Raw genomic sequence first — 26238 nt, 5'->3', positions numbered from 1 at the left:
TAAACCTTGCCCATGGGGAGTGGGGAAGATAAAGAGCCGGCCTGCAGTCTGGATCCAATATCCCATCCCTCGTCTAGAGGAGAGGAGTGATATTTGCATTCACAGTGAACCATTAACTGTGATTACTCATGATGTGCAAGCTGGGCACTTTGAAGGCACAATGCTTTAACAACTGTCGTCCCCATCCCCCCTAGATAAAAATCACAGGTTTTTCTTCTTCTTCTTTTTACAATTAACCAGAGTGTTAATGCAGGGTGTTAGAAAAGTGACACATCCCATAAGGAGTCAGAAGCAAAGTGGTTAGCTGCTTAAAATTCACAAGGAATCGAGCAGTCCGGGGGAAAAGTTACTATTAGCGCTTGAAAGGTGGACAGGATATGTGCTGACATGCTTTCTTTATTGGTTCTCTTCCTACCTTCATAGAAGCATGTCTAATATGCTTTCATCATGCCCTTCACATCCTTAGTGCCCTGTGCACACTGCATTCCAATCACTGCAGACTGTAATTAAAGAGATACTGTCACTTCTTTCTACTTTGCTGCCAGAATAATGGTCTCCTTGTAAGCTAAGAAGTTTGGAAGCCCATGTCCTTAAATAGCATTCTGTTCCAGTAACCATGCCTTACTAGGCCAACTGATTTGGTTGAGAGAGAGAGAGAAGCAAATTAGAACTATAATTTTAAAACTTCAGACCTGCTGGTCCCATCCAAGCTGCTCCTTCCTGCTCCCCATATATTTTCAGGTAACGTTACTGGGCTTTCTACTCAGTCAAGCATTTGCAGTTGCAGTGGTGATTTCAACGCATCCCCAACTAAAGGTCCCTGTGTAAAATATAGCAATAGCGAGTACAAGGAATTGGCAAATGCCTGTTAAAAACTAGGAGCACTTGCATACAGCCCAGACTGCTGGCAAGTGGGTTCATGTGAACCCAGATAGCAATTTCATGATACTTGGAAGTGGGTCTATATTAGGCCAGTTTTCTGACATCGGCAGTGTCTACTACATGACAGTCAGAATTCCTATCTTGATAGAGCCTTAATCAATTCCGTATTCTTCCAGGGCCCCAGAGGTCATTGAACACAGCCACCAAGAAAGGAGCAGATGCATTTCATAATGCGTTTCTTTCCTGTTTCACTCACTCCCCACCCCCACCACTACGCATAGGCAAATCTCTTGTGTGTCCTTTGTAATATATGGAATAAGAGTGCCTTCCCCTCCAGTCCACTCATTTGGAAACCACAATATATACCTGCCTCCCAAAAGACACTTGCCATCTGCTCATCCGGTACGATCGCCGCACAGTGGAAATGTAACTTAGAAGCACCCCCTCCCTTCATATGCAGAGCTGCCTGATTTCCACCAAGGTCAAGCGAATACCATGCTCCTTTCTTTCCTGAAAGCAGCCTTTTCTGAGAGGGGCTTGTAGCACATTACGTCATTGGAACAGCATGACAGACCACAGGCTAGTGGCTGCTCAGCTGCCTTTCAGGACTACATTTAATGAAGCCATGTGGGGTTGTATCTTCTGCCCTACTAGTGCTCCCTCCCTCCCTGCCTCAGATTTGAGGGCACATCTCATTTTTTTAGGGTTTATTTGCAAATTACTTGCTTTTGGAATCCATTAGATACATATTTTGATGTGGATGCACAACAGGTTTTTTATTATTTATTTATAATTTATTTCGTATGCAAAACAATAAAGTGGCTAGCTCCTTTGGGGGGTGGGGGGATAGGTGGATTTTTCTTCCCAGCACTTCCCCCTGAAATGCATACTTCATCATGTTGCTCTCTGATCAGGCTCTTTCTGCTTCTCTCTCTGTTTTATTCCCATTCTTTCTTCTCCTTTTCACCTTGTCTTTCTACATGGACCATGAAGGTCTCTTGAAAGGTAGGACTATGGACTGCCCCAAAGTCTGGCACACAGCTTTTTCTTTCAGCAGTTCCATCACTGAAACACACCTTATTCTCTACCACCTTTCCCTGCCTCTCCACCACCAACCTTCATCTAACACCATTAAAGTTTCACTTACTATTCCTTCCCTTGAAATTTCGGGCACCGTGTGTCCAATGAGTTGCATTCTGCCTGCGTATTTGGAGCTGACACACAACCAATTGAGTTAGCGTGGCCTCAGCTTCATTCCTTTTTCTGTGACTAATTCAGCTGTGACAATGACAGCCATTGGTTAGTTCAGCACTCAATGGGAGATTAGTCACAAGAAAAGGGGTCTTCTGGGCTGCAGATTTGAGTAGCCCCCATATACTGTACTCAGGTAAGCTACTTGTATTATGTGCCTCTGAGGTTTGAAAAGCAAGATAATGCCTGATTTCACATGCTAGGCAGTAAAACAACGGAAACATGGTGAAGAAAAAGTCGGCAGCTACCAGAGGCCTTGCATCAGTTCAGAGTGAAAATTCCCTAGAAATCTTATACACAGAAAATATTCATTCTGACATATGCAACTCTTGACCATGATGCTCCTGAACCAGGCTGAGTCAGGCTTCCCTTAATACTTCAAATAAGCTGCAATATTTCCATTTAACAAAATAAGTAAACTGTTGTTTGTGTGTTAAAAGTTGTATATACCTAACGCACTAACAAGATAACCAAGTTAACAGTCTTCTTTGGCCTACAATCCAGAGAGCTGGGTTAAATAAGGCGCAAGAGAATTTTTTGACATTTTGCCTTTCAGCAGCAGCCCTCTGCGAAGCCACTTGGCTTGTTGTGTGAGGGAGTGCTCTTTAAAGAGAGGGGAGCGAGGAAGGAACTCAAAAGCCCCACTGGGCCCACAGAATTAGCTGTATAGTTCTCTGGACTGTAGCCTTTAGAAGGTCAAAACCAGCCGGGGATATCTTAGAAACTTCATTGGCCTGGTATATTGGGAATGGGGTGGGCGTGGGGGAGGGCAACTCAAAGGGGACATTATGATGCAGGATATATTTTATCTGCATACTCTTTTGGTTTGAAAAATGAAGATTTTAGATGAAGAGCCCTGGGTCTCTCATTCTTGTTTTTTGCCTCCTTATATTGCCTTATACTGATGGGAGTTGTAGTCCCAAAACATCTGGAGGGCCAAGTTTGCCTATGCCTGCCCTAGAGAGCTATCACAGGCTACCTACTGTTAGACAGTTTTGCAAGATCAGGAGGAATGATGACACCACTTGTTCTGTTATTTATGCTTGTTGTAGCCACTGTCTGGCAGAATGGTGGGCTAACCAGATAATTCTTATGGCAAAACCAGATGATTCTTATGGCAAAACAAAACTGCAACACAAAACCTTAAATGATCTTTCTTTGTGTTAGGATAAAAAGTTGAGCCTCATAGATATGACAATGAAATGGGTATTTATTTTTTTATTATACACCCTTCTTTTAAGTCAGGATTGGCTCCCAAAATAATTTACAGTTGAAATGCACATGATGGTACAGTTACAATAGGTATATATGGGGATATACATAGCTGTCTCTTCTATGGCATTTGATGACATGATCCAGAGTCCAGACTCTTCCCTTCAAGGGGAAGGGGCAGAGGGAGGTACAGATGGACTCAGGTTGACAGATGATGAAGATGTCAGATCCCTAAAACAGTCCCCCATTGATCTGCAGAGTCTCCTGTTCCTGGCAGTTAAATCTTTTGTTCTTGGCAGAGCCCAGTACATGAATTCCTGCACATGTGGGTATACAAACATCTCTTTTAGAATGTCCCAACGGCTCCAGCGCAATATTTTGTTTAACACTGACTAGCCACACACCTCCCTGGCAAGCATGCAAGTAGGCCATAATGGAGATAAATGTCCCCCGATTCTTTTTCTGCATTGGGTAGAGAGGTTCTGCCTCTAAACATAGAAGGTTCATTATGGCTAGCAACCAGTGATAGGACCGTTTTCTCTATGATGTTACCTGGGCCTTTTTTAAAAAAGCTCCAGTATTGTTAAGCCAGCCTCATGAATTCTGCAGAAGGTTGTTCTTGAGTCCCCAACATCTTGGGGCTAACAACAAGACTGCAAAAGCAGAAACTAGTACTATTTGTGGGACTTTCTGTAACGTAATAAAATATGCATATTTGCAGGTCAGAAATTCCCCTTACGAAAAGGGCATGGAACTCCCCTGCTAAGTGTAGAAGTGCCATTTTTAAAAGTGTCTCTGCATCATTTTCAAAAGCTGCATAGTTAAGAGTAAATTAAAAATAGCCAAAATGGCACTTAAATATATTACGCCCAATTTGTATTGAATTAGAGCCACTCAGCTGCCTTCTAAATGGCTGGGCCTCAACACAACTCTTGCCAACCTAGAGTCTCTTTGAATTGATTTGTGGTACCTTAAACATTAACATATTTATTACAGCATAAGTTTCATGGAATACAGCCCACTTCATCAGATGCACAAAGTCTTAATCTAAGATACACATGGAGTGGGGCGGGGATATAAACAGTGAGATCAGAAGGAAATGAAATGCAGAAAAAACCCAGACGTAAATATTATTTACTTAACAGCAGCCTCACAAAAAACAGTTGAGTTGATATCCTGCCATGCTGTCATTGGTAAGCCAATTAATATGTAGTGTAATTTTTAAAAGTCCATTGTGCTTGGGACCCTAGAACATTCTATAACTAACCATAAAAACCACTGAATCACAATAAATCAGGAGTTCAGTGCTATAATTTGTGGATTAAATGGGTACAATGGATTTTTCATCACACATGTGTTATTTAGCTTATCGGTGACAGGATGGGTGTGTTACCAACTCAATCATACTTTGTGAATGGTGGATAATTTTGTGATAATTACTGTTAAATGCATAATTATCACCACCTGTACTTTTCTGCATTTCATTTCCTTCTCTTACTGTTCACAGTCTCCTCCCCCCACCATGTGTGTGTTATATACAACGCATGCCTGCAATCAGGATAACACTTCATGTAACTGATTTAAGTGGACTACAGTCCTTGAAAGCTTATGCCATAACAAATTTGTTAAGCTTTTAGTGTACCAGAAAACTTTGTTTACTACAAGAAACTAGAATTTGATGGGACTGTGGCTTAATATAACTGGAAAGCTCAGAGTTCCTACATGGTTTATTCACTTTGTAGTTGTGGTCAGGCTTCCACCATCACAGTCCTTTGAAGAAGAGACTCCCTCCTGATTTATTTAGGTTATTGGGAAAATACGATCCTTTGCACCTGAATAGCTTTGCACTGGCAAAGATTTCATCGGTAATTTGCAAAAAGCTGCTTGAAGCCGTGTTTCCCAGCTCTTCCTGCACTGTGCTTGCCTTCTGAAGTACAACCGCCTGGACGAAACCAGTTTCATATGTTTACTGTGATCCTGTCCCTTTAAAGCCATTCCTTCCCACTACTGATGGCACTTCTTTTCCTTTTGATGCTAGTGATGAAGACAACAAGCCGCTGCAGGGCAGTCAGACCTCTTTAGATGGCACGATAAAGCAACAAGAAAGTGACGACAGCTTGGTGGACTATGGCGAAGGAGGCGAAGGGCAGTTCAATGAGGACGGCTCCTTTATTGGCCAGTACACAGTCAAGAAGGACAAAGACGAGACAGAAGGCAATGAGAGTTCAGAAGCCACATCACCAGTTAATGCTATCTATTCCTTGGCATAACGCAATACACTGAAACAACAGCAGCAGCAGCAGCAGCAGCAAGAAGACTTATAGCCCGTGTGGGTCGGCAAAGTCACCATCAACAGAAAGCAACTAGGGTAGGACCACAGAGAGCAAACAAAAACCGGACCAGGTGGTCACCAGGGCCATCATCTCTTTCGCAAACAAAGCAAATGGCATAGATGCACCGGCTGCCGAAGCAATCTTACTGCAGCTGAAATCTGAGCTGACCCACAAGAGACCAGTAGAAGAGCAGGATGCACAGATTCTACACCCCAGGCTTCAGAACTCGAACTGAAATAAACACCCCTCTATACCCCCTATGTCTAATTTGTGAGATAATGCAACTCCTTTCATTAATAATGTACACAGCTGATTTTTCTTTTATTTTTCTTTTGGTTGTTGTGTTTTTTAAAAGGCTTCAAAGTTATTCTCAGAAAAAGAAATGCCCAAACATGGGGGAAATCTGGACTGAGAGGGGTGGAGATGAGAGTATAATCCCCCGGTAAAAGCAGCATGAAACCACATTGCGGAATCGGCTACTGGTAAAAACGAGGCTGTTTTATAAACAGGAACCTTGATGTCAATTTATTTCTGTCGGAGATCATTGCAGCCAGGCTCTGGCTTAATAATCCTCACCAAGCAAGGTGTAGGATATTCCTTCCTATAAGAAGAAACGGTACTATATTGGGCTTCAGTGTGGAAGCTATATGCATGGGGAGGGGGGGGGTACTTGTTGCATTGACCCAAACTGTCTGTGATCTCAGTTAGTGCTATACAAGTATTGGTTCTGATGCAGGTACCGCCGAGGCAAGGTTTTCATCCCTCTGCCCATGCTATTTAGCATCTTTCTCCAAAGAAAGAGTTTAATGGAAACAGTTGCATCTTTCTGCTAATCCAGGGTAGGAAAACATAACTGGATTATTGTTTTCCTGGATAAATTATTGGGGGTGGGGGTTGTTGTCCATTCTTGCTGAAAGTAGTCATTCCTCCCTGTGCTCACATGTGGTGTTAATAGCCACTCCGTGAACATGCACGTAGCAGGAAAGGGAGGAAGGGTGACCAGGGAAGAGCAACCAGTCTATGCTTTCCTACCACTAACCAAAAAAGAATGGTACCTACTAAGAATAAACTAGCCTGGCATTAAACCCGCCAGCCTCTTCTGTGAAAAGTTCAGGGATTTCCATTCCCTATATGTTTGATGCAAAAGTACAAAGGCACTCAGAATCCACCCTGATTCATCTTTCCATTGTTCCTATCATTTGCATATCAGTCAGGGTTACAATTTTTTTTGGCTTTCAAGGTAAAAGCCACTCTGACACATGCAGGGGCCTCAATTAGCCTAAAAGAGGCTTTTTCCAGTACTTAAATAAGCAGCAGCATGGAGCTCACCCTATCTTGTTAGTTACACATCAAAGGCACTCAAGCTAACTTGCTAACACGCAGCAAACCTGTTTTCCTCAGATACAGATTCTGTTGTGACACTGTTCTTCCATATATGCCTTAAACAGCTTCATGCTTTCCCTGAAGCTTAATAAACTATGAATATTTACCCGTAGATTAAGCCCCTGGTGTGATGGTCTGTAATCTGTCGATGAAGTACAAATAAGGAAGCTTCAGCTTGGTCAGTTGAGAAGGCATGGGTCATCGTAGAAGGTAGAGAGGTCGTCCGTCCCCCCCGTAATATACAGTATTTATGGAATGCAGTATGTATTCTCTTCACTCCCTGCACTTTCAAAGTCAAAAGTATTTAAAGAGAGAGATCTGTCTCCGACAGTTTCGCAGCTGTAAAATAACATTTAGGGAAAACTTCAATAGATGTTTCAGCATCATTGTGAAATGGAAATAGATGTGACATGGCTGAACTTTCAAACTGGCTTGCCTGAAAAGTAGCTTTGCTAACAAGGGTGTTTCTAATGAATGGGCATAGACATGGGCATAGCTGCAGAGGGGCAGCTAGCTGCCCCCTCTCCAAAAAGTAAATAAATAAAAATACTTAACTGACCAATTGTGCCACAGATAACTCGGTTCTTCCCCCCACCAAACAAAAATCATGGCTACGCCTATAGGCATAAAATGCAGAAATGGGGTTTCATGTATTCAGTAAGAGGCTGGGAGACATCAAGACTTAAGAAGAAATCAGCTAAATGAAATCTCAAATGCAAGAAAACTGTCACCAACCCAGGGAAGCTTGTGCTGTGAGTCAAGCCAAGCAACGAAAGGTTGTGGCTTGGGGTTACTCTTCCAAACCACTCCTTAAACAGGCTACAATCTGTTAGTGGTACAGTAAATGTATCTCCTGGTCCTATAGTTTTGCATGCTTAATTACTCCCCTGGCGGATTTGTCCATTTTTTTACTTTGATTTGATCAAATTAAAAGGATCCCCTAATTCTAACATTGAGATAGGGAGCCTGTGGTCTCTAGATGTTGTTGGACTGCAACTCCTGTCACCCCTGACCATTGGCCATTCTAGCTGGAGTGGATGGGAGATGGCACCAAATGGATGGGTGACCACAGGTTCACCCTCTCATGGTGGCAGAGACGCAACTTGGGACCTTTCACAAGGAAACATGCACTACCACTGAGAACATACTGCAACACAACTAAATGCACCTTGCATGCATTTGAACTGTTTCCACAGTGGCATCACTGAAAGTGGCACCTCCCAAAATGCTATACACGTTTTCCAATCCAGCCCACAAACTACAAATTTCTAGCATTATGTATACTGTCCCTAAACTTAAGGCAGCATTCCCATATAGATGGACCTGGCTAGCTTTGGCCTATCTACAAGTCACAAGATAAAACCAGGCATATGTAGCCAGCTTTATATGAGACCTTTTAAAAACAACCAAATTTAGTCTATCGTACGTACCCAGCAGTGCCTGCAATCCTATTCTGTGCACATGTGTTTTTTCCTCCCAAGCCTCCCTCATACCATCTGTTTGAAAAATATTGTGGCTAAGCGGGTGGGCTAACTTTTAGTGGATGTAGAGATGCCTTGCAGGAGTTTGATGAAAGCTGGGGAAAGATTGAATTTTAACAAAAACATTAAATGGCTCTGTGTTCTTTTAGAAGGCAGTTCTGAAACCAGATCTGACAGGGTTCTGCGTGCAATGCTATTTGCAAAACCTGCTCCGGTACCAGGCCATTTGCTTTCCTTTAACTGCAGCAGGAAGAATAAGTCTAACTTACAGTTGACAAAATATTGTTAGTATTTGCCATTATAGTCAGTATACTTACCTCAGGAATGGATTTGTGCTTAAGAGATGAGAGATGAGTTCGGAAGCTACATATCTTGTTATTAAAGCCCTATATAAACGTAACAGAAATAAAAGCCAAGACACTTGGTGAGATGTTTCTTTATCAGGCTTGAATTCTCTCATAAGGAATAAATCAACTAAATAGGTTCCTTCCCTGAAAAGTCATTGAACTGCCAGTAACTCATTCCTTGTTGTATTCTCTGTGGGCGCCCTTGTATAAATGTGGGTATGGTTTTCCCAGTAGAGAGCAAATTGCTCACCCCTGCCCTGGAGCCATTTAAGGATGTGTATTGAGATGGGTTTAGACAAGCTAAGGAAGCATTTCCGAATTATTAGAAGCCTGGACTTTTCCTGCATCAAACTATCCCCAGTCCAGTATGAGTAGTATGCTACCCCATCCTCTAGTAATGGATGGGGAAGGAGACCTCAACGGCAAAGGAGAGTTACGTATGTGCTCACTGCTTTTTCTTAACTTTGGAATCCATGGGCTCTAATGCAAGAGCACACTGCATTCAAAGAAGAAAACAGCACAAACTGCTGGGGCATTACTACAGAGGGGGACATCTGCTGCTTTATGCCCTTCTTTAAGGGGCTACTGCAGATGTAGAGAACCTTGGGCCTGTCAGATGCTGCTGAACTACAACTCCCATAACCCCTGGCAATGAGCCATGCTTGTTAGGGTTGATGGGAGTTGTAGTTAGGCAGCATCTGGAGGCCCAAAGTTTCCCCACTCCTTGGACTATGGGGACATTCCTGTGCTTCCAAAGGACTCCCAAGCATTGGAAGAATGACGTAATTTGAAAATATCACAAATTGGTGAGTGTGAGGAGATGGCTGTCCCCACTTATGTCTCCCTCTACCCAGTAGATGCTTCCACTATCCACATAGGTGCCAACTCCCTGGGGTCCTGGGTGCTTGGACACCCACAAAATTCCCCATGAAGGGACTGGACACCCACAAATTTAGGTGCCAGGGCCATGCACACTACATGGCACCCATGGTTCCAGGCTCCCATGGTTGTGGGGCCAAGCTGCCACTCCTGACTAGCCACATTCCACACAACACTAAGAATTACACATTGCATGCTACCCAGGAGAAAGATTGCATTTCCCAGTTTTAAAATACAGTTTTGAGTGCTGAGAACATGCAACATTCCTATACAGAGTTCTACCTTGAAAACAACAACATATGGGAGTCTGAACAAATGAGCAGCAAAGGCTTTTATGCAAAATGAAAAGAGATCAGCTGGAAAGGCTCTTACCGTTGCTGAGTATTGAGGGAAACCAAACAATGGACAAAATGTGGCATGCATTGACAGCTTCTTTAACCACTGCTATAGAACAGACAGCCATAAGTAGACTTTATTGTATTTTATTGAAAAGGTTTATATCTCTGTCTCATGCACAGTATTTGAGGTCGCTTCCATCAACAGCAATGCGTTTACAATAAAATAACATCTAAGACTATTGTTAAATGCAACTATGAAACCAGGCACAATGCATATTGTGTTGTAAATACTACTTTTAGTTAAGTTTTCAGAGGCATACTGCCATGCCACTGTGAACACACCTGATGCCATTTGATCTTGGAAGCTAATGGGTGTTGGACCTACATAGCACTCAGATGGGATAAAATATTTGAGAGGGATGTAGCAGGCTTTGTTAAGTTAGGGACAAGACACAAGGTTTCAAATTCCATAGGGTGCTCACTGACTTTGGGGGCAGTTTGATAGTTGACTGGAGCAGAAGACCTGATTGCATAGGCTAAAGAGAGAGTGAACTAAAGAGAGAGAGATCCATCTATCTAATTTGAATTCTTCTCTTCCTCCTGTCTTACACCTGATAGCAGGTCCAATTCTGCAACATAATATTCATGATGGTAGGAGACAAGCATTTTCCTGTGGAATTGCCTTTAGCAGTCCCCTTAGCCCCATCCAAGAGACTAACAACCTGAACAAATCTTCACTGACATGTTCCACTTTAAGAATTGAGTGTGGTGCAAGCAACACAGAGAAGTAGGCAGCCATTGTTGAAACATCATCTATAGTCTTCTTGACTCCAAAGGCAGCTGAGATACAGGGATAGGGAACCTGTGGCTCTTCAGATGATGGACCACAACAACTTCCGTCATCCCTGACCATTGGGCACACTGCTTGGGGCCGATGGGAGTTGGAGCCCAACATCTGGATGGTCACAGATTCCCTATCCTTATTCTAATCATAAGGACTAGTGAAAGATCACACTGCCAACTTATCACAGCAGATATGGAACCTGTTCCCCTATGCCCATCCTGCATACCAGCCAGATGTAGTAACATCTGACATTTTGAACAGTTTGCTGTTCCTGACTCCAGAGGTTATTGAGGTGTTGGCTCATGTAACCACATCAGCTATGCCACTCAGTCACCCATTATACCATTCATGGCTTGTGTTGAAAACTATAATAGGTTTATTTCCATTTTTAACTTTACAAATAAAGATCTGACCCATGTGTCTGTTATGCAGGTCCTTCATGTTTTGGGGAAATTGCAGGTAGTTCCAGATGTTGTTGCCTGCCTTCACTGTTGCTAAGTTGAGCCAGCAAGTTCAAAGAGGAGGCAATCTCCATAGCTTATTTTGTGTGTGGCAGTTTGGCAGTTAAATGAACACTGTCACCTTCTGTGGAACATTAGAGTAGGGGAGACACATATTCTGCCTTATGTGCTGGTGATGCTACAATTACAGCAAAGGAAACATGATCTTGGACAATCCTGACATTGTCTTTCCACTCAATTACCACCCTGTAGAAGTGACCCACAGGTCAACTAGCATAACAGAGTCCTGACCCCTGCCATCGATCTGCCTATAATGACCTGGATTCATGTGTCTAAACAAGATACAACCCTGCTACCTGTCAGGAATATCCGAGGAGAGTGCCAGTCATTGATTTCCATTAGGGCTCAGCTTCTTGTTTACGTGTTTCACCTGACTCATAATGACCTATTGCGGCCTTTCCCCTCATCTCAGCTATAGCAGCTGCAGGAAAGAAAACAAACCTTACTTTCACTTCCCGGAATGTAGAGAATGTGAAATGTGGAATATTGACTTTGACCTATAAAGGAAGCATGCCTTGCACCAGGCTTAATTCTATGCTAGCGTCAAAAGTCTTCAGCTAAGCAATAATAATAATAATGATAGTAATAAAATGTGAAATCCATTTTCTTTTACGCATTGCAGCTCATCTTAAATAAGAAGAGCCAGCAAGACTTTTCTGATAGTAAAAAATCCAGAATGTCATGTGGCTCTCCATTTAACCCAGGAGTGCCTCTCTCTTGATCTGTCCCTTTCAAGCAAATTTCATGGTATGATCGTGATGTCAGAAGGCAGTCTTGGGCCCCCACCCCTCGTGTTGAACCGATGAAAGCGGAGAGACCACCCTTTGCACTATGGAGGTTTCAAACACCACCAACAAATTATTGTACTGCTTTCTGTTTGTTTTGTTTGTTTTTAATTTGTAAATATCCACACTCACACACACCCTGTTCCTTAAAAGTCCTCCCCATTGCTCCAATACATTCTATGTAATTATTTGCCTTCTTTTTAAACAAATAAAAAAAGGACATTCTGTGTTAATCTGCTTTCCAATAGATGAATGCATATCTGAGACTGTAAAGAATGACTTACAGTGAGTAGCTTTACAGACTACGGAGACATGTTTAATATATGGACTGCATGAGCGATTTGAAAAAGGCCAAAATATTCAGAAATGTTTTTGAATCACTGTAAAGAAAACTGATTTTCTTTTTGTATAGAGAACACTAAACATAATAAAAATATTGTTCAGAAGAGATGCCAAGTACGACATTCATTTGTCTCCTACGCAAGAGAGGAAGAATGGCCCCACAGCTAGGTTGGTAGCTGGAATCTGAAATGGTTAGATAGATCAGTTCCTTGCTCATATCACTGAACACAGGGCTCTTGGGGATCAGGCTGTAGCTATCATTGCTGAAAATAGCCAAAGATGTTTCTTTTTGAAAAGGAGCAGCAAAGACTAAATAAATAGCTGGCAGAGATGGTTTCACGGGCAAATGCTTTCTTAGCAAATTTCACATGCAAAATGGCTGACTTTCACATGCAAAAAAAAGCAGTGCTGGCATAAATGTTGGTATGTTTTGCTCACTATTTTTTCTTCTGTTTTCTGCAGTGCTCGAAGCCAAAAAGCTATTAAATCAAATGTGAGTGATAAAACAGAACACTTTCAATATTAGCTTTCTTGTAACTATGTATGCATCTGCATCAAACAGTTCTGCCATATGTAGTGTTTTGTGGCTTCTAATGGAAATGCTCTGAAAAGTTATACGTCATTTATTTTTAGCATCTGGTTTACTAAGCCCAGTTGGCAAAATCAACACCAGGTTGGAAGAAATTAAAGTTAACTGTATATTTGCTGTCAGTTGGCTAGTAATATTAATGGTGATGATATATATACTTATATAATTCTGGAATGTTCAAGGTACTTCATCCCCATCATCTCAGAACATCCCTACAAAAACCCTTCAAGGTAAGTTGGCATATCAGAAATTGCCCGATATTGTGCACGCTAAAATGTAAGATCCATCACTTACAAACAAGTGATTACTATGGGTGAATGCTAAAAGGAGGTCCTGATGGGCTACAGTTTCCTGTGGCAAGTACACAAACCAGGAAACACACATCATCTTTGGGTGGTATAGTGTGGCCACTTACGCAAAATCAAAAGGGAAAGGGGAAAAAGAGGACATAGTTGCATAAAAATTGTATACGTTAATTTTTATGCTTAGGCACAAATTTAAAAAAATGATAACTCTAACTTAACTAGAAATACAGTAAAGCTCACCATTGTTGGGAAGGCTGTGCTCAGGTGATATTTGTGCCTGCTCAGTTTGTTTTCCAGATGTTAAGTGTCAATGGGCAACTTCAAGGCTGCTTCTTATGCTTCTTTCACTTTAAACAGGACTTGGACTGGATAGTCCTTCAAATAGAGCACTGCCTTCAAATGCCCTGTAAAGTAGGACACTTGGCCACCCTGGGGTAGTATGGAGTGAAACCACCTTTTGATACAAGGGAGATAAACAAAAAGTCAAAAGCTACCCTGCTGCTTGAAAACATTGCAAGAGTGGTTTTCAAAGGCTGTCCTCCCGAGGTGCAGCTAACGATCTGTACTGCTTAGGTCATCTCTCTGCCCTTCTGCCATTTCGAAATGGCATATGCTACCTGACAAACGACTGCAAGGGGAAATCATATAGGTGATGCATAAGCAAGCGTCCATTTAGGAAGGAGCAAAGCCAGCTGCCAATAAATGTACAGGAGCCGGAGAAGGTTTGAGTGAAATCTTGCCTTCTGGAAAATTATATTAACAGATGGAGCAGCCCAGAGATTGGAAGACCCTGGTGCTCTGTTAAATGGTTATGGGTGTTTCTTCCTACACACACACACACACACACACACACCCAAGTGCTGCTCTCTGTTCAGTAGCTGCACAGCTTCCTTTTCATTTGAAGAACTGCTCAGTGATGTGAAAAAGATCGCTTGCAATGGATGATTAGAAGATGGGGAGAATGGAGGGCCTTTTCTGTCAAGAACTCAGAATGCAAAATGCTTTCAAAAAGGCAGGAGTTCTCATCTGCACTCCGAAGGCGCAGTCTCCCTCCCCAGTCCCCATTCAATCCATGCTGATGACAACCCACTCAAGGGGTGTCGCGTTACCATAATAGTTAAATATCATTTCACTCCCCAAGGCAATCCAGTTAGATCCCAGCTGCTCTCTATTTCAGGAATAGCACAATCTAAGTAAAAGCCTACGAAATAGACCTTATATTGATTGCTCCTGTGAGCTTCTGCCTGCTCCTTGGTTTCTCATCCCATGGATCCACTTAGATAACAGCCCCATTGTACCTAAGAGCTGAGCTCTGCTTGGCAAATGAACACTGGGTCATGACTTCAGACAAAGAAGGACTTTGTCCATCCCAGAATTCTCATTCCAAAATATTACACTGCTCAGTGTCCATCACACCAAGGAATACAGATTCATTTCCTACTATTTTATATCTCTGACTATGAATATAGTGAGGGTCTAACAAGAACATACAAAGATTCCCCACTAAATTAAGCCAGTGGCCCATCTAGTCCAGAATCTTGTTCTAACTGACCAACTAGATACCCCTGGTCTCAAATTGATATGCTCCTGGATAATGGAGATTCCCAATGTGTGGGCAGAATTCAGCTAAGTAGTTGGCATTCATGGAATGAGGTCTGTTCATGCAACAGGACTTTATCCCTTCTCCATTGCTCAAGCCCCCTAAATCTACTCTGGGGGGTTGGGGGAAACCCAGAACAGGTTGGGGGGAGGTCTGTGGGATGAAAGTCCTACTGCATTTCTCACACACATACCCCACTGAATTCCACCCTTAGTTTTCTCTGATGATTTGTTGGCAACTTATACTAATTGACTACCTGGGGCTCCCCACCTGTGTCCATTCCTAATTCTATAGAAAAAAAATATTATTGATGCAAATGCTTATGAGAGCTGGTGTAGTGGCTAAGAGAATAAACAATGAATCTGGAGGTCCCTAGCTCAAATCTCACCTCTACTGTGAACTAACTGTATGGCCTTAAGAAAGCCGCCGCCGCTGCCCCTGCCCCTGCAAAATGAAGCATAGGAAACCTGAATTACAAATAGATAATGCATCTGATGCACTTTGAAAACTTGAAAGCTCTATACAAGTACAATATAAAAATTGTAGGTGACCTTTTAAAAGAAGCATCTTGCCTTCCCTCACACATGTAGAATGATCTTCTAGAATGATTTTTGCTATGAAACTTTTGTGTCATATAAAAACAAAGAGTACACTTCTTGCTTCAGAAATATTGTTTTTACCCTTATGCAAATGTGTGCAAATCTAAATCATTACATGGAAGAAGGAACTCTCAACTTGCATGATGAATCCTGAAGATGTATCTCTTTACGCTGCCCTTTGACACATCAGACAGACAGATAGATGGACCCATCCTATTCTTATGACTGTAGTTTGTTTTAAACTGTTTATAATATTGTCCTTTTTCATTGCTTAAACTCTTCACTTTATGGCCTGCCACCACTGCCTCCCACCCTCTGTCCCCGGAGTTTGTCCCCTCATTTTTTACCTAAGGCTGGCCCCTGGAGTGTTTTATGATCTTGACCTCCATATACTATGAGTCTCTGAAAGGAAGGGAAATATGAAAGCATGTTAAATTGATGTCTCTTATAGCTCATTTTCAACCCAGATCTCCCTTCTCCATTTCAGGCCTGACAAATGAGCTGTATGCAATGCTTCTTCTCCCCTTATCTTGGCCAGCACCATGCAGCTCTCCTCCTCCTACTCCTCTAGCCTTCCTCTGTGCAGCTCTTAACAGCAGGATCCCAAGGGCAAAGCCTTGAAGTGGTGAGGGTGGGAAACAGAAGAGCCTATTTAGCTAATGAAGTTGTAATTGCTTCAGATCTGACTAATCGGATGAAGATATCAGAGTCTCCCACACCCCGTTCAGCTCCAACGATGCCCAGGCAAAACAAGGCTCTGGGAAGGAATTGGTTTCTTTTACAAATCCCAGCAGCCTAGGATTCTTTCAACAAGCTTGTCAAGTCTCAGGGCTTGATATGGCATTTTAGCTGCCTCCTCAGGCTCTCCAGGGAGGAGTAAAATATCAGATTGAAGTGCTAGCATAAGCAGACAAGTTCCTTTCTACTTGGCTCAAAGGGTTCCTTTGTTGACTCTATCTGCCCATCAAACTCCACCCTGAACCACCAAGCACATTCAGCCTCCTTTAGTCTCCATCCTACTGGTCTTCCAGGCACCATCTCTTTACACCAAGATGCTGCCCTGCGGAAATGCCCAGGAAGTGCCAGATAGCAGTTTGGCTATGGATTAGAATGGGATGGGATGGGAACCTGTGGTGCTCCATTGAATGCCACCCAAAGACCCATATGAAGGAAGAACAGGAGTCTTGATGTTGCCCATCAACTGCTAGAACCTGGACAGTAGACTGAGAAAATGCACATCACCTGGTCACACAGTTTCCCCCACTAATTACATATTTCAGATGATATAGATAGATGAGAGAGAGAGAGAGAGAGAGAGAGAGAGAAATGATTGATACATACATACATACTTGGCATCTGTCTGTCTCAAGATACACTGGAGTCCACCTCCAAGGGGGAAATCAAACCACTGGAGAATCACAGCACCTGCCATGGCTGCAGAGACCGGCAACTCATAACTGCTGCCTCCCACATTGTTTTCGCTATCTTAGCAGCACCAAAGTGACCTCTCCAGGGCACAAGCCTGGGCAGTGTGTATGGAGGCCCTCAGCTGCCCAGACAACAAGACAATGGGCTTCGTTGATGTGGTCCAAAGGAAAGCAGAGCAATACGTTTGGCAGCAGCTTGGCTCCAGGAGTTGTCAGAAGGAAGTGTACAAGGCGCCATTCAACCGTTTAAAGGCTCCACTCTGGATTTGTGAAGGGTTTACTCCTTAGACCTTTCTTCTCTCAAAGGCATTGGGTATGGATTTTAACTCAGGGTTTACTCCTGAAGCCTTTTTGACAAATAACTACAAGGCATCAGAGATCTGGGATCAGAGTATTTCTTCTCTTACATGGCTCCCTTCCCAGGTTGATGAGCCCCATCTGCCCCTCACTTCCCTCTACAACACATGCAGAAACCACCTTCTTGACCATTGGACCCACTGTTGGCCTCATCTGTTGGCCTCATCTACCAGAGCCTGACTTCACAGGCAAGGGGAAGTCCTTAATGCACAGAGGGTTTGAGACACATCGACTACTCTCACCTGGTTTAGCTGACCAGTTAAAGCTGTTTCCCAGGGTGTGGCTATGGTCACATGCTGACAGCTTCTAGGAGCCGCAGGTGAGAGCTGAGTGCAGAGTGGGGACCAAAGGTGGACAGATTACCCCAGAAGAAGCCTGGCAGGTACTACCCCTCCCCTAACACCCCATACACATCAATATATGTACATCAGTCTATGCCAATCTGTCTCCTCTTTTGTCACCTTTCATCCTCTTTTTTGTGATGCATGGGAAGCCACCTTACTATAAACACAAATCAGCCAGACAGAAACATAAGGAGCTGCAATGAAGGGAATTAAAAGATACCAATAAAACAGACAAGGTTTTTCTTGTACACAGACAAGCCATTATGAGGGGGAGGGGGAAGGATGAAGTCTGTTGTGGTTCTAGAGAAATTACCTCTGGGCATTTGCTCTGCTGGGTCTCTAATCTTTCTCTCACCCAAACACTGTGTGAAACTTTTATGGAGGAAGCAGAAGACATTTATTAGTAGAAGCAACTGAACAGGGAATGGAACTGGTCTCGTCTTCATGATCGATGCCGGCAGAGATGTTCGCGGGCATTAGCTTGAGCCACTCTTTAAGGCAAAATAACCTTCCACGTTCTCCTCTGACCTCAGCCTACTCCGGTGGGAGTTTGGATTGATTCCAATTCTCCTTTAGATTGCTCTTTCTGGCACAAAAGAAGTAAGCAGGCAATTTACCACCATCCTTCGTTCACCAGTCAGATTCTCAAGAGATATTCAGCTGAATGTCCATCCATCCCCTGCTTGCTCCCTTTGTGTCTCACACAATACACTAAAACGAAACCTGCAATTGTCTGCATGCTTACTGGGGAACTCAGCAGGATTTGTTTCTGAGTAAACATGTATAAGATTGGGCTATATGTGTTGTTCTTAAATTTAAAGCAGCCCTATACTTTAGTCAGAACACCTTTCATATTTGATGGGGGCATATCCAATTCTTGCACACAAGGAAGGATGTTTTGCAGGTAAAGGACCCCTGGATGGTTAAGACCAGTCAAAGGTGACTATGGGGTATGGCTCTCATCTCGCTACAGTATGAGGGAGCCGGCGTTTGTCCGCAGACAGCTTTCCGAGTCATGTGGCCAGAATGACTAAACCGCTTCGGGCACAACGGGACACCGTGATGGAAACCAGAGTGCACAGAAACACCATTTACCTTCCCACCACAGCAGTACCTATTTATCTACTTGCACTGGCATGCTTTCGAATTTCTAGGTTGGCAGAAGCTGGGACAGAGCAACAGGAGCTCACCACTGTTGCGCAGATTCGAACTGTCAACCTTCTGATCAGCAAGCCCAAGAGGCTCAGCGGTTTAGACCACAGCACCACCCGCTTCCAGATTAATTATGTCCAGAATAATTCTAAGCTGTGTGACCACATAATGTAAACAAGAGTTATACATGGACAGACTGAATTGAAATATGTTTGTTTGTTTTTTAAAGGGAATGGACAAAAATTGGGGGGGGGGAAGAAAGCCACTAAAGAGAAGAGACAGGTACTTGAGAAAAGAGGCAGCTTTGTTTTTAAATGAATGTAGTGTGTGTGTTTATATAGGAGTCAGTAGATAACACAGTCAGTGGTGCTGTCAAAGCCAGACTTCAGGGCAGATTTCCAGGGCACACAATGAGTGGGAGAGTCCCCAAACAGGGATAACTTAGGTCTTACAGCTTCTTGAAGGAAGTAATAACCTTTACTGATGAAACAGGAAATGGGTCTCCATAAGATCATTGACTCTGTGCTGTTAGTCCAGTCTAACATTACCTAACTGTACCACTGATCTCAGTGACTAGTCGATAAAGAAACAGGTGGATAGGAAATGAGCTATGGAAAAAACTTTTCTATTTATCATTGCCTTCCTACATAGGAGGTGAACCCTGACGTCACAGGGCCATTCTCATGTAATGCAATCTCTCAAAGCAAAAGGAGTGTGTACTTTTGAAGTGTCTGCCATTGATACAGGGTCATGCAAGTGCATTAATTACTCCTCTGAAATGGCCAGCCATTACAAAATGGACCATCCTGTGACCATTGATCAATTACGTTATTAAGAAACTGACAATGGTGAAAGGGTGGGGTCTGCCAGATAGAATGGAAGGTGAGAGGTCTTTTCTCAAGCCGCCTTCTTCCCACTCTGTGCTGCAGGTCAGTCCTCACAGGTCAGAGAAAGCTACCTGAAGTTTCCATCTGTGTGATTAGCTGTCTGGCAGGAGGCACCTGACAGAAACACATGGGTCTATCCATCTTCTCCTAGATCATCCTGAGAGCAGCATTCCAAGAGATCATCCTTCTGGGAGCAGCATTAGATTTCACTGTTTTCTATACCATTTGCTGCAACAGAATTATTAGCACAGGAGAGTGAATGGAGAAGCCGTCAGAGCAAGGTTATATGACACAACTCAGGACAGAAGGAACCTACAGCTGTCCCTAACTAAAAGATCCTTCAGGAAAAGGAGCCACACAGATTGCATGTGCTGATTTACTATGTCCAGATGTCCCAGATGTAAAGGAAACCAACAGCACATTCCTTGGAGAGCCCCTATAGTAACTGTTCACAATGAAAACAGCAAAGAAGGAAGTTTTCCAATAATACACTTTTTGTGATCCAAGGCATGCCAAGTCACTTTCCATGCATGCATGCATCTATTTATTTATTTACATCCATATCCCTGCATTCCACCACAGAACTCACAGTTTTTCACCACCACTTTTACCCTTTCAACAACCTTGCAAAATGGGTTGTGCTTTGAGGGACAACAACAGGCAGAAGACGAGATTCATGCTGGCTTGAACCAGGGTCTCCCCAGATCTAGTCCAGCCCTTTAACCACTACATCACACTGTCCGTCTGCAGCATCTGTATCCTTCCTATAGTGTCTGGAGCGTTTTGATAACATGTAAAAGCAGAGCACAGGCACGTTATTACTGCACTGGAAATTGAATACAGAAAACTTTTCTCTTTTTCCCATCTTGCAATGTCACGAAAAGGTACATGGGCAGAACTCCTGCCAATCCAACATTTGGGAATTTTGGGCTCCTTCTGTTTCGAGAAAGTTTGCTGATTCCCCCACTATTGCCGCCACCCCAAAGAACTCCACAGATTTGGCCCAGTCGACAAGATGGCAGCTATATAGCTTACCCAGGAGATGCAACTACTTAGTTTTCTGTCGTGATCTAGAAAACCAATGGGTGAACTGAAGATCTGGAAAGATTGCAATAAAGGAAGTGAAACATAGAATAATAAGAATTGTAGAGTTGAAAGAGGCCCAAGGGTCTGACCCCCTGCAATGCATCCTGACGGAAGACTCAAGGTGATCGGACAACGATCTCACTGACTGAAGACCGTAAACAAAGACCAAATACAATAGCACTAGAAGGAGCAGGCAAAACATACATTTGCAAAACAGACATGAGTAAACCTGAACTGTAGCTGTGGCCTGAAAAAAGGCTTGTTGAAGCCTTAGCTGGCTACATCTGGCCCACCCATGAGACAGGCTGAAGCAGCTGCCTCAGGCAGCAGAACCCAAAGCAGCAGCATCTTCAGGGGTGCTGCCACACAATCCAGGAAAGGGAGGTTTCAGGCTTTGGGGACAGGGGTGTAATACCTTCCCAGTTCTCCTCAGGCAGTGAAATGGGATGCACTGCCCCTGGCCCAGCCCTGACAGGCTTCAACATCACTCACCTGTGCAGAGCTCCCCATTTCACATGCCAAGAATTCTGGGGCAGGGAGAGGCTTAGTCAAGCTGGGATCTACTAAGTTTGGATTGCAATGTAAGGCTGCAAATATATATACCCACTTACCTGGGAGTAAGCCCTAAGGAATTCAATGGGACATCTTTCTGATTAGATAATCATAGAATTATACTGGAAGACTGCTATTCTATACATAATTTCCTGGAAGTAAACACCATTGGAAACAATGAGACTTGCTTCTGTGTAGACATGTATCTGTCCATGTATAGCTATCTAGCTAGATAGCTAGATAGATAGACAGACAGACAGACATGTACATACATGCACACCATAATACATGCATACACTTTTTCCTATAGACAAAAAAATGTAAGGCTGCAGTCATGTTGTAGTTCAGGTGGTCACCAGCAGGTGGCCACACCAACTCCAGTGTGACAACAAAATGACATGTGGGCAGAAAAGCCAGCAAGCAATGCAGGTGACAGGCAGCCCAGGTAAGCTGTTTAACAGGGGGTGGAAAGGGAAGCACTTTGCCAAGTCACTCTGAAACGGCAGCCCCTCACTATTAAATGCTGCTGGAGTGAGTTTTCTCAGAAGGGGAGAGGTGCTTCAGAGAGGAGTTTCTGCCGTGCCTCCCACCCTCCTTTAAAAGGGGTTGGGGCAAGCTGTGAGGGAATAGGCAAGGAAATGGGTGTGGTATAAAGGCAGGGGATTTGGTCAGGTGTAAAGGGATGAGGGATTAGGCAGGTGTGGTGAAAGAGGGTTGGCAAGGGATTGACGGGTAAGCGTGGTTCACAAGCAGAGCAAGCAGGGGCAGCAGCACCTACTCACTCTCTCTCTCTCTCTCTCTCTCTCTCTCTCTCTCTCTGTGTGTGTGTGTGTGTGTGTCTATATAGTTATTTCTTATTTTTCCTTCCAGCAGGACAATACAGCATCTCCCTCTGCAGAATGATAGGAAGTAAACCCATTAATATTTGAGATATTATTACAGCAATATGAATCACTCGAAAGCTGGCCATAAAAAACACTTGCAGTTCATCTGTCTACTGGGAGTTGACAAGTATTCTCTAAAGACCAGATCTCTAGGGCAACAAGAAACAATATTTCCTTGCTACCATGTGTACTACTAGCGGCACCGGCCTCACGCAATCCTCACTTGATCACATTTCAGAAAAAGTCTACATGACCGCCCCCACTTTTTCAGGAGCTCATTTGTAAGATTTAAACACTCTCTCTCTCTCTCTCTCTCTCTCTCTCTCTCTCTCTCTCTCTCTCCCCCCCCCCCCGCCTCACTCCTCTTGATTCTACAGCCCCAAGCAACTGCTTGCTTATTGCAGCTTCACGGAAAGGTCTTCTGTCCTGCACAAAATGTTTATGGGATGAGAAATCTCTTTAACAAACACTTATGCATTTTAATGCAAGTTGAAATAAGTGTAACATTTAACATGCTTAAGTAGCTTTCAACATACTGATGAAGATTTTATGATGTTTTTAACATGCTTACACATTTTTTTTTAATGATTGCATTTTTACTCTGCTTGTAAATTGCTTTGGGATTTTTTGTAGTGGGAAGTAATATATAAATTTGTCGGCCCTGTCCAAATGTCAGGACTGGTCCCAGCACAACACACAGAGCAGAGCAAAAAGAAACCAAGAAAAGAACAAAGAGGGAAGAGGATCTGTGTGGCAATTTCCTCCATCACAGTAAACACAGAAGTGTATAGAACTGCAGTTTGTGCCTCACAAAGCAATGCAAATCAAGAATTTAATCTGTTGCATTGCCTGATACCTCACTACTGTAGACTTCAAAATACATTGGTTTACCAGACAGTGCATTTATGCAACCTTATCTCTGACTTCTCCAAATGTTGGGGGGGGGGGGTTGAGAGGGGGGGGGAGCTTCCAGATGCACAGAAAACCCCATTTATTAAACTTTATTAAACATATTTAATGTTTATTTAATATCTTATTTAGGGACACTATAGGTGCAACCAGTTTGTCTCTTGGGTCTCAATAACCTTTTTTAACAAAGCTGGAGCCTAAAGCATCAAGTTGGTTGCACCAAAAAGTGCCTCTAAAGAAGATATTTGAAACTTTTGGGGTTCAATAAACATATTTCTCTTCTTCCATGCCATTTCTATATTTGAAGCCTATTTTGCATTGTCCTCCCCTCAGATTTCAGCCGAATCATCCTGCACCCCTAACTTTTGAAAAGCATCAGCCAAAGGGCTGCCATTAAAGGACCAGGCTCTTTTTACCTCCCTATGTAGTTTGAGAACTAATGTTTTAGTGTTCATATAGGACATACTCCATACACAAGGCTCACTACATGCCATGGCAAATCACATTTGCACATCTGGCTGCCTATTAGAAAGAACTCTCTTCCCTGCAGCTGCATGGCAGCAGACTGGGCTGAGCAGACTGACTCAGCAGCAGTGAGGAAATGCTGCTCTCTGCACATGCTCCAACACACTTTCCAATCTCAGAAAGAAATAAAAACACTAGCCTGTTATTTTGGGAAGCACAGACTTCTGAGCATGAATTCTGGGTTCCGTATTAAGCACTGAATGTGGTTACCTGGTCCATGTTAACAGGGTCCTCAATAAAGTTAGCAGGGGGACAATCCCCAGTGGGATTGCCCACCTTGAGACAGATAGCTATAGAGATAGAAACAGATAATAGATGATTTAGGTAAAGGGTGCCAACTAGAATAAAATATTGGGGAAGCCCAGGTAAGCCCTGTCCCACATAACGTGGTGCATGCACACCATTTGAATGGCAATGCCCATCAACTTTGGGGGAGGCGTGGCTCCCTCAAATATTTTAGGGGGAGCAAATGCCTCTTGGCTCCTAATAGTTGGCTCCTATGATACAGGTATCCTTGTAAACAGGCCCAGCAGCAGCACTTGCAGAATGCTAGCCAGAGATGGGAAATCGCCTTTCAGCAGGATGTGCGCCTCCGAGGCTGGCCCTTCCACGCCGCAAATTATATCCTGTGCCACACACGCAATTATGGAATTAAATATTTGCCGGAGGTGGGCGGGGTTGGAAGTCTGGGTTTCTTTCGCCATCTCGAATTGCCTAAGAATGTAAACGGGCAGGGGAGGGGCCGAGCCGGAGATTCCCCTCCTCTCGTGCCCCGCGCGACCATATGTCCCCGTCCCCCGCCCCCCGCAGCCCTCACCACGGGGTGCGCCCAGGGCAAGCCGACCTCCCGCCCACCCAAGTGTTGCAAGGGACCGTCTGAGCTGGGAGCAGCCGCGCCAGCTGAGGAAGACCACGCATTATGGATGCTGCTTGCAAGTCACTCTCGCAGGCGCTGACTGGTCCTGGCAAATGAGGTAACGGCGGAGAGGGGGGAGGGAGGGGGTGCCCCCATATCTCTCTCTCTCTCTCTCTCTCTCTCTCTCTCTCTCTCTCTCTCTCTCTCTCTCTCTCTCTCTAGGTCCCTGGAACGTTGCAGGGGGGGGGCGGAGAGGGAGCGCGCAGGGAAAGGGAGGGGAAGGGAGGAGCACATCCTAATGCAGAGATGCTGCAGTGGCTCAGGGCGCGCACACATAACACAGGCAGGCAGGCAGCAGCACAAGGCGAAGGCTCACCTGCAGAAGGAGGGCAGGCGGCAGAGAGGAAGGTTGCTGCTGCTTCTGCTGCTGCTGCATCGAGAGCTCCCGGGCTCTCCTCGCCCAGGCACGCCACACGCGCACACACGTGCCGATCCAGCCACTCTCTCTGCCCAAGGTAGGAGGAGGGGGCGCGGGGTGTCCTTTTAGGCTCCCCTGACTCTGTTCCCAAGATTTGGGCTGCTTCGGAAGGTGCAAGCTAACTTTCAGTCTAGGGGGAGGGGAGCGAGAGAGAGAGATGGAGATCATGACATCAGTCGTTCAGCCACGCCGCCGCACCCGAGCAGGGCTGTCTAGTGATGGCAACGGGTTTGGCGTGGGCGCATGGCACGGGCATGGCACGGATGCCAGGGAAGGGGCTGCCGGTGCCAAGGGAGAGGTGCCCAAGAGCGTCGCCAGTCAGTGACAAGGGAAGGGTTGGCGGCGGGATGGGGTGCGGTCCCTGTTGAAAACGTGTTTATCTGCGATGCTTTGCAAGGGGTGTCGGAAGAAGTGGTGGCAGGAGGGCCCAGGTTTTTTTGACTTGCTTTTCTGAACCGGTGCCACGTAGGTGTGACCAAAGAAAGCGGTGTCGAAACGACCACCCACACCTGAACTGGAAGAGATCAAGGGCAGGGAGCGAAGCAATAGGATGGGATCAGTTTGAGTTTTCCTACTGCAAGCAGAGTCTGTCTCCTCATTAGGGCTCCAGAGAGAAGGGAGCGCTGGCTTCTGCTCTTGTATTTTTCTCTCTCCAAGGCTATTAAGCCACTTTGGACACCCACCCACCCTTCGTAGAGCAGTATGTACAGTAACTGTAGAAGAGGCTGTTGGGGTGGGGGCTGCTTGATGGGATGGCCTTCAGGTAACAGAACGGATAAGTGCCCAGACAGTCCCAATCTTTACTGATTTTGTATTTCATTCGGATCTGGAGCAAACCCAGACAACTTTGTGACCCACCAGGCTGAATGGAGCTCCTTAGTTTTGTAAGGTAGCCCATCAAGCACTAGATCACTCACTTGGTTTTTCTTCCTGCCTGGAAGTTTACTAAGAGCCTGGGGGGGGGGGGGGCGAGAGGAAAGTTGTCAGGAACCTGGGAGGCTGCACTACTTGCCTTCATTTGACGAGAAGGGTGACAAGTTGTGCAGGCCTGACCTATGCAAGTTTCAACTTCTTCGGCGTCAAGGCTGAA

The 26238-nt window shown here is 44.3% G+C and overlaps 2 protein-coding genes across 14 annotated transcripts in view; both read left to right on the top strand.

Annotated features, from left to right (window-relative positions):
* NFASC (neurofascin) overlaps window positions 1-5938 on the top strand; it is a 177334-nt gene extending 171396 nt beyond the window's left edge. For all 10 annotated transcript variants that reach the window (XM_081193373.1, XM_081193378.1, XM_081193379.1 and 7 more), the window contains one exon: window positions 5384-5938. In XM_081193373.1, the coding sequence (XP_081049499.1) occupies window positions 5384-5615 (232 nt within the window). In that variant the 3' untranslated portion in view covers window positions 5616-5938. The remainder of the gene's footprint in view (window positions 1-5383) is intronic.
* An 18598-nt stretch (window positions 5939-24536) lies between these two features.
* CNTN2 (contactin 2) overlaps window positions 24537-26238 on the top strand; it is a 59364-nt gene continuing 57662 nt past the window's right edge. For 2 of the 4 annotated variants that reach the window (XM_081193423.1, XM_081193422.1), the window contains exon 1: window positions 24537-24788. The gene's annotated coding sequence lies outside the window, so the exon portion shown is untranslated. Of the gene's footprint in view, window positions 24789-25080; window positions 25186-26238 lie in introns of those variants that run through there. The other 2 variants (XM_081193420.1, XM_081193421.1) reach the window with 2 other exon arrangements.

Source organism: Podarcis bocagei (genome assembly GCF_964188305.1).
Source record: "Podarcis bocagei genome assembly, chromosome: 5".
Lineage (NCBI taxonomy): Eukaryota > Metazoa > Chordata > Lepidosauria > Squamata > Lacertidae > Podarcis > Podarcis bocagei.
The sequence above is the reverse complement of the archived record's forward strand: the minus strand, read 5'-3'. Positions and strand labels throughout refer to the sequence as shown.